At 38.3% G+C, this 9,622-nt stretch overlaps 1 protein-coding gene across 1 annotated transcript; it reads right to left on the bottom strand.

Moving 5' to 3' along the window:
* Positions 1-516: 516 nt before the first annotated feature.
* Positions 517-4,828, bottom strand: LOC122000917 (clathrin light chain 2-like). The gene is made up of 3 exons (XM_042555420.1): positions 4,255-4,828; positions 1,296-1,449; positions 517-1,209 (listed from the first exon to the last, which is right to left on the bottom strand). Exons 1-3 carry the CDS (start codon positions 4,728-4,730, stop codon positions 796-798), a joined length of 1,044 nt encoding a protein of 347 aa, XP_042411354.1. The 5' UTR covers positions 4,731-4,828; the 3' UTR covers positions 517-795.
* Between the last annotated feature and the right edge of the window lie 4,794 nt (positions 4,829-9,622).

Here is a 9,622-nt window from a genome sequence, read left to right as displayed (position 1 = left end):
GGGTTGCGGGTTTGGCGGGCCAACCCGCGGACCCATCGAAATTTTTTAAAAAAATTAAAAAATATTTCATATCTTCAACATTTTACTTCGAAAAAATTTTCTACAATTAAATGTATATATATAAACATGTATTTTAAATATAAATGAACACAAACAAGTACTTATATTGGATGAAAAGTACTATTTTTATTTCAAAATTATAACAAAGAAAGACAATAAATTGGTCTAAAACTTAACTTACATGTGTTTTTCAACCCGCGGACCAACTCAAGCCCGAGCAGGCCGACCCGCGCGGGTCGCGGGCCTAGGCAGGTCGGTCCACGACGGACTTGGGTTGATAAAATTTCAACCCAATCTGCTTAAATTGTTTGACGGGACGGGTCAACCCGACGGATCCAACTCAAATTGATGGCTCTAGTGACTGATGACTTTTAGTAGTGATAAGAATGATCGCTAATAAATTGGTCTAACTTCGGTTTGTCCAAATGCTAACCTAGTAAGTAGAACATGGTCGAATTACGATTACATAATCAGATTGATAAATTTTGTTGCAACATCAACATGTTCGGCTTAATAAAATCTAATACACCAAAATGCAGACATGGACAGTGATGACAACGAGTGAAGTTTGAAGTCCTAGAAACCTGATCATAGACAAAATATCATAATAAAGGAGCAAGGAGATTATCTTTTGTGCAACCCTCATGAATAGGCAAAGATAGACAAATATATGAATTATGTACTCCTTGCTTGCCACTAATTGACACTCAAGACGTGGAGCAGTTAAAGTGAAGGTCAGGCAGTGGCCACTAGCTCAGGTGTTTTGACTGCTTGCCCTTCAGCTGCAGATGTATCTATCTTTGCTGAAACTGAAGGACCATTAGCTTCGGCATCACTAGCAGAAGAAGCTGGCTTTTTCCCTGCAGCTGAAGTTCCATCTTTGGCTTCTGTTGAAGCCGGCGGTGTTGGGGGTTTCATGTGAGGTGGGGGATTATGCTTCAGCTTTACCAAGATTTGGCGTAATCTTGAAAGATCAGTGGGTTTTCCAGGTTTTGGTCCCTGAATCACGACAATTGAAGGCTTCTTATCCTTGTCTTTCTTCCCTCTTTTCTCGATGTTAGCTATCTCATGAGGGATAAGTTCCGCAATTGATTTCCAGTATTGTTTATCAGCATTTGCGTGGAACTTCTCCTGGTTGGCAATATACAGCTGCCAATTACCGTAAATGCTTAATGCAAGCTTCAGACTATATTTTTGGATGCAAGGCGTTGGAGCAGATGAATAAAACTGCTTACCTTCTCCTTTTCTCTGTTCTGGACCTTGTTTGTTTCGCAGTTTAGTTTCCTTTTCTCATAAAAAGCTTTCTTGAAATTTTCAGCTTCAATGAAGATCTCATTTCTCAGCTCTTTTTCTTTCCTTTCCTTCTCCTCGAGAAGGATGGCATTTTGGCTGATGTTTAACATATCAATTGAAAGTAGAAAAATGCTCAGGAATCAGGATCACCAAGATAGGGTAAAAAAGTAGCTGATTAACTAAAGAACTATTGATTATTGACATAAAAAATTCCTAGTCTGGTTATTTTTTAAAAAAGTTTGCATAAATTTTCTAAAAGATGATATATACACTTCAAATGCATTAAAGCTCGTAACAGTGATGCAAATTTAGCACAAAACATTATTGTAAAGGAACTAATAGCTTTATTTCAATGGAATACTATATTCTAAATTCACGAAACTGATAGATCTATGACAAAAGTAATTAGCAGAATGGATTCAGCTTTCAAGATGATAAAATCATGGTGATGCATTATTATAGTAGGTGCCTCGAATGAAAGCTAGCGAAAAAAAAAATGTGATGTTATCTAACTTATTACCAGACAGTCACTGCAAAAAAAAATATGTGAAAAAATTCACAATATTATTGGGAAATAATGCGTCAGAAACAAATGCCAAGTAGAAGTTTTAATAGATATCAGCGTATACCAACAAAATAGAATATGCATTTTGTGTTCACCTAGTAAGGGTAAAAGGAAAAAACTCTCAAGACCTGGTTAATGCCATAAGCAAATGATTATTGCCTTGAGTAGATTATGAAGGTCTTAAAAAGTATGCATCATTGGTCACTACACGTCTCCTAAATTACCATGTTGGATGACTGAAGAAATATGTAATAAATAAAGGCTAATTCAAGTCATATGTAAAAGAGGCTGGAGCGACATACCCAATACTCAAGACAGAATTGAGAGAGAAGTCATGGGCAGCCTGTTTTTAGTGTTAGTGTACTTAAAAACTCTAACAGGAAATTTCACTGCATAACTTCTACAGAGATTATTTTATACTATCACATCATTGGTCGCAGAGTTGTGATGAAAATTAATTCCATATAAATAAAAAATTGGACAACCATCAAAAAGTACCAGTTTTACAAGTACCCTTGTACAGCATGTAATTGAAAAGGTCAATAAACAAGTGGGCATCTGATTGCCTGCCTTTGCTGCTTTGTCAACGACTTGAATGCCATGTTGTATAATCAATTTGTTAACAAGCATTTTTTATCTTTATAATCAGGGAAATCCTCATTTTAATTTTAAACAGTACTTAAAAAAGGAAACTCAGGATATCAATTTCTCTTTGGAGATCACAATTGCAACTATGGTTTCACTAAATTTCTTAACTCTAAAATCCCTCTTTTTCGATCTGCTTCCCCACTTCCATGACAGTGATAGAGAACAATGGAAATCTTAAACATCACAAGTGCTATAGAAAGGGGAAAAAAATGTGGAAGCACCACATTAATGCCCCTCTACAACGGCCCACGTCGAATGGAGGGAGATTCAACAAGAGCACAGGTGGTAAGCGCATGGTGAGCCTCCACAGGCGGTGAAACCCTAGGATCAACCCCTGCCCAGTTCGGATAGAATACCATACGTTCACCATCTGTGCCAAGCGCTTACCATCACAAGTGCTATAGAGAATCATAAGTGCCTCGTGTGTCAAATGCCATAAAATACAATGTTTGACCAACAGTTACTCTTTGAAATCCTATCAAGTTTTTTGCAGGGTTCTGTCAAATATAGAACAGCTCAATGCCTATGTTCAACCAACCAACCAACCATACCTAAGTATTACAAATGTCACAATTTCTCCACGTCTAGGTTACATTTGAAGCATATCATAATAACTAATCCTTAAATATTTCATAATGATGAACCCAAAAGGATATAATAAGAATTCCTTATCGGTCTGTGCAGTTATCAAGTGATTTCTTGTTAACAAAAAGAAATAGAGACAGCTGAACTGGTAGGCAGTCACATCCAAAGATTTTACAGTACTATGAACCCGAACTTCACCAAGTGCTGAGCAATAGTTTCTTGTTTTCTTCTCTAACAACGGTGTTGTTGCTGTAATCAGCAGGTGACCAGACTCAAAAATAAGAGCGAATCAATTCAAAAACCCAACTTTTCCTCCGAAGGTCAGAAAGTAGAATCACACCCTACACAGCTACGCTTGAACGTTGGAACACTCAAAAGCAAGTATGCACATGAGAGAAGCTAAAGATTAACCTTGATGTCATATAACTCCAAATCAACTGAGCCATGTTAATAACTCGTGTTTCCATCTGTATTATGGACAGAATTAACCTTAGAGAACGTTCAGACCAGAAACTTGGGCAAACAGATAACTTAAGTTTTGATCACAAATAACTTCAGTAATTTATTACATGAATGACAGTTTGCTAAATTCATTGTTTCGACTATAAGACAGACAGACTAGGATTTCATCCAGGTTACCAGGATCCGACTGGTGTTGCACATACTCGATAAAATTTTGTGTCAATCTCATCGCACCATGGGGAAATCCGGGAAGAGTTATTAAACATATTGGATTGTAGCTCACTCGCTATACATAACGTTTATAGTTGTGCAGATATGTTTTATGACCATATCGACAAAAAAGTGCACCTGCTAGGATGAAGCCAGGAAGTATAACATAGAATTAAATTAAGCAAGCAATTGGCACGATATATCACAGCATCCTTCAGTCGCATAATAATAATGCAGATCCACTCTAGTAAGATATAAAGAATCTAGAGAATCGCATAAAACATTGAAATACGAGTAACAACATATCTATTCGTCAAAAGAACCGATCTATGAACATCGGAATAAGTATAAACGACCTCAGGAAGCTAAGCACCAAGAAACAAGTGCAAGTGAAACAAAGTTTGGCTAGATCTAGAAGAAAACTGACTTACCGGCGCCACTCCCGCAGGATGAAACCCTCCTCGAGCTGCATCTCGTCCGGATCTGGAAGAATCGGTCCATCCGAAGTGAAGATCTCGCCGTTCTCAACTCCGTATGACATTCCGTTGGCGAAGGGGGCCGCCTCCGCGGAGAAGCCGTAACCTTCAGGGGAAGGGGGGATACTGTCACCGCCGCCGCCGAAGGCCGGGTGGTGATGGATGGGGACGTCTTCGGGCTGGAGTCCGAAGCCTGCGCTGGAGGCTACATCGGCGGGGAAGCCTTGGGAACCCAGTGGTAGGTGATCGACGGAGGGGTCGGCGTCGTCGGAGGGGGAGAAGGTGGAGAAGGCGTCGAAGCGCTGGGAGGGGAGGCGGGGGTCGTAACCCAGATAGCCATCATCGAAGGGGCGGGCGATTCCGGATCCTCCTGCTACCGAGGCAGAGATGTCATCACCATCGATGCCGAAGTTGTCCAAGGAAGACGTCATGCCGGGAACCGGAAGACTGTTGCTCCTCTCCACGCCCCTTCTCTCTCCACCGAGATCATTCTCTCCTTGGGCCTAGAGTGAGGAATTAGTCCTAGAATTTTCTTGGGCAAAGTTGCAAATATATCCTCCCAAATCGTCTGCCTTCAAATTTTACCCATAAAATTGAATTATCTGTATTCAACTTTAATACTTGGGCCAAAAGTTAATATAATAAAATAGTATATCCAATAAAAAGCAAGAGAGCATTATTAAAATTATCACTAGAATAAAAATAATAATTTATTAGGCGTATGTTAATTTAGAGTTAATGCTATTTTTTAATCTTTTGTTATGTCATGCGTATGTCATCTGTCAACATATTTTAAAAAATGATGGAGTAAAAGGATTTTTAACAATTCTGCTATTCCAATTTGTATTTAATTTCTTCATATAAATTTAATACTGTTAATTTTTCTTAGACCTATTCATTTTTATAAATGTAGACATGTTTTGTTCGAAGTTTTGATTGTTTATTATTCTTATTATTAAATAGTACGTTATTTTAAGTGTTTTATTTCATTTTTTTATCTTTGTTTAAATTATTTTAAAATTTTAAATATAATTATATTTTACTCATTTTAATCTAAAATATATAAAAAATAATAAATCTGTTAATTTTATTATTGAAAAAAATAGCATTTGAGAAAATATTTTAAAAAACTAAAATTTTACAAGTAATTAATTGGTTTTGCCCGTGTTTTTTTCCTCATATTTTTTTCTTTCTCCTATCATAAATCCGAGCTGCAGCTTCTTCTTAATACTATCGGGCCCCGAATAATTTAAAGTTTTGTTTGGTCGGGATGAGAGGAAGATTAGGGAAAGAAAGGATAGAAAAATATTTATTTTTTTCTTATTTAGGAGGAAGAGAAGATTTATTAAAATAATATGTATTATCATGTTTGGAAAGAAAAGGAAGAAGAACAAAATTAAATATATAAAGTTATAAAAAAATATCCTCACTTACCCATTGATTTGATTTTGTTTATATTAATATTTATTTTATAAATATAAATTAGATTTTTTTTAAATAAAAAAATTCACATTGAGAAGAGAATAATAATCAATATGCATTCTTTTGAAGTCTGAGTGAACAAATATACATAGAACATGTTCAAAAATAGTAAGAGTGAAATACAATAAATAGCAAGTCTTACACAAAGTTATACGTGTCTTAAACATTATCAGTAGCCTGATTTCACTGTGACGAAGATCTTTTACCACAACTGAAACAGATAACTTCTCAATTACTGATAAGACTGCTTTAAACTCCTGTTCTCCATCACTCTATCAGTCAATTTACACATAGTAGTATATCTTACGGACAAATTAGAAGCATGATCGGTCCTAGACTGTGAAAGGTCTGATGTAAAAAAAATGGGTCCTTTAAATTTAGATAAAAAAATAATAAAATTGTTACTATATAATAATTCATCAACAGAACACATAAACTAAAATCTATAATAATAAGGCTACGTTTGGTACGAATGATAAGATTATTGAATGATAAGTAAATGTGTGACTAAAATAATGATAGATGAGAATGTGTAATATGTGTGATAAAATTTTGTTGTGTTTCGTTTGATTTTTATGTCTAGGATTAAGTGAATGAGATTTCTTAATATGATCAAAATACCCTCAACTTTTTGGGTAGGGCAAAGGTTATTTTGGGAATAAAAGAGGTGATATAAAGTGTGGATTATTAGTCATTGTTTTTTTTGTGGGTTTAATTATACAGCTTTAACACAACTTTATCCTTTCTTGGAAGGAGTGAATCAGTTTATCTAAAATCGAACCAAACATGGGACAAACCCATGAATTTTACCTTAATCAATCACTATCATCCAAACCAAACACAGCCTAAAAATATTATATTCAATGTTGTTAATACTCAGTATTAGAAAATGAAAAAGAATTATTAAAATTAATTATGAAAAATTAATCTTCTTGTAGTTTTTGTCACGCCTCGAGGGAGTCCCTGTCCGAAGAAATTTCGGCAGCACCTCCCCTGTACGGGTGACAATCTGAAGCAATTCTACATACAAAATATACATCAGCCACAAGCGGCTGGAATATACACACAACTACGCAGTTATATATATATTTAACAGCCTACACAGCTGTACTAAAACTAAAAACACAGCGGAAAAAAAAAACAACACATACAACCCAAAACGAAAACTGCTAGCCGGCTAGGCTTACACAATAAGCAAAGCAACATTTCCAGAAACAAAACCGGAACACAGAACCAAAAACTCACATATCATATACCATGATAAAACAGCAAAAAGACAGCGACATGTCTTCTGATGTGACGTGGGGACCAGCAAACAGGATGCTCCAAGCGACACCATAAATAACCTGGTACCAGGAACTCCTATCCTGAACTAAAGGGTCATCAAACCGATACGCAGTATGTCTCCTGTATGCATGTCAAACAAATGCATCCACAAAAATGCAGCATATAAGTGCAGCAAACACAAGCAAATAAATACAATCAATGCATGTGATGACCGTGCACTCTAACATCACTACTCCTGAACAGTGACCGAGTGGACGGAATGCTGTCGGAGTACTCCTGTCCTCTGACCCCAAATCATAAATGGGGGAGCTCAATGCTCTCATCTCCCGGTACACAATGACGGGGAGGATATCTCTGCCGGCTACCACGTTGACCAACGGAGCCAAACAGAGTCCACCATCTGCCGGCTACTACGTTGCTACACTAAATGCCAGCGAGCCAAACAGAGCGGAACCACGCTGAGTCACCGGACCAACGGAGCCAAACAGCAGAACCGCCACACACCTGCCTGATAAACCACTAATCCATGAGTAGTGGTGTGTGCAGTACATGTAACTGGCGATGGGCTCAACCATAGTGGAGCCGACAATCTCCCAGCATGCAATCATGATGCATGACACTAAGCATAGCAAAAACTGATCAACATAACCATATACATATATATAAAATGAGTACTGTAAAATCGATGGTCACATACCAAAATCTAGAGTACACAGGTCAGATAAAATATCAAAAACCTATGTCCTGAACATAATAAGTATGGAATATCCTGATCAGCATAGAAAAATCCATATATACATAATATGGGTACCACAGTATCAATAGGTCAAATCCACGGATCTAGGGTATACAGGTCCTCTTTGGTATAACAACCTAGATCCTAAACATATCCCCCTTCCATAGCATATGTACCAACAATATGCACAGATCAAAGCCACAAAGTCTAGGTACACGAATCATATATGATATACCAATAGAAATACACAATCCAGGTATGACATAAAAACCTAAGTATCAAATAATTTGGATACACATGTCAGAAACAAAAATCCAGAGCCTAATCCTAACCTCAGTAAAGCATGGTATGTCACTCTAGAAACTAAGATTCTCATGGCAACAAATCACGAGATATAAGCACGGATACATCACAGACAACAAACCTAACATGCTATGGATATCAAACAGTGACATACCAAAGGTAAACATGTTCATTGCTTGTAGTTATAAATACTATGCATATCCAGATGACAATATCATAAAAGATAAGTCAAGAGGTACCCGCCTCCAATGTAGATCGTGTTGTATGTCCTCTAATCAGAGCTCTTGTCTCAAATCAAAACCCTTAAATAAATATACAATCAACACTTAGGTTTATCGTAGATCGGATAATGCAAGCCGAAACCTCAATAAATCCAATCTTATGACCTCACCCTTTTCTTCCAAAACTTATCCAACACCTGATAATCATTTTCTGTTAACATAATCCACCTTAACAATTCCTCAAATAAATGATTACTAATGAATCTAAATCTGTAACTAAACTCTAGTTAAATCCACAACTGGAAATGAAATCAAATCTCCAATCTCAACAGATTAATAAATTCAAAATCAATTAAAGATTATCAACTAGATGTCTAATCGGATTCAGTTCCTTACCCAAACAAACATCCAACTTCCTTCTTCCCAACCTTGCTAGTTGATCCACATCACACAACCCTGCAGAAAAGAACCTTATTGTTGGAATTAAATGAATCAAGAACAAGACCAAGCAATGGAGTTTACGGATCAAACATCAACCCAACTCACCTTACCGTTACCTTACTTAAACCCCTTACTCTGAAGAGGAGATGGAGCCTAGGTCACAAGAGGGGTCGGTGGCACTTGGCAGAAGCGAAGAGAACGACTACCGGCACTAGTGCAGAGAGGAACATCACCATCGCTCCAATTCAGAGGCACGAGGTGGAAGGAGGAAAAAGGAGGGAGTCGCGGTTGGCCGGCTAGGGCTCATAGACAGCGGCGCTCAGCCTCATCTTGTCACCGTAATCTCGGCTCGGGCAGTGAGAAGAGCGGCTGTGAAGACGGCTAGGGCACCAGTGCTAGGCAGAGGGACGAGCTCGGCCGGCAGTGGCTCGGGGAATCCGGTGGCCGGCGCTCGAAGAAGAGAAGGGAGGTCGGCCGATCGAAAGGAGTCGGTGTCGGCGCACAAGGGTTTCGGCCGGCCGTTGTCGCTAGGGCAGTGGAAAGGAAACTTTGCCCGGCGACCAGCACTAAGGCTGAAGAAATCACGGTGGGTGCTAGGGCACAGGTGCGCCGGCAGTGGATCGGAGCTGCTCCGATCACCTCAGATGACGGCGGCACCTAGATGCGGCTCGGGAGTAAAAAAAAATGGGAAGGGGAAGGGAGATCCTCGTCTGGATCGGGAGAGAACATGAGAAGGATCGAGAAGAAGGAAGAGAGATCGGCGAGGGAGTAGGGAACCGCACGGTAGGGGAAAATGGGGAAAAAGAAATAAAGAAAAATAAAAGGAAAATAAAAAGGAAAAATCAACGTTTCC

This window comes from Zingiber officinale, chromosome 7A (genome assembly GCF_018446385.1).
Source record: "Zingiber officinale cultivar Zhangliang chromosome 7A, Zo_v1.1, whole genome shotgun sequence".
Taxonomy (NCBI): domain Eukaryota; kingdom Viridiplantae; phylum Streptophyta; class Magnoliopsida; order Zingiberales; family Zingiberaceae; genus Zingiber; species Zingiber officinale.
Note: the sequence above shows the minus strand (reverse complement) of the source record. Positions and strands in the feature narration are given on the sequence as shown.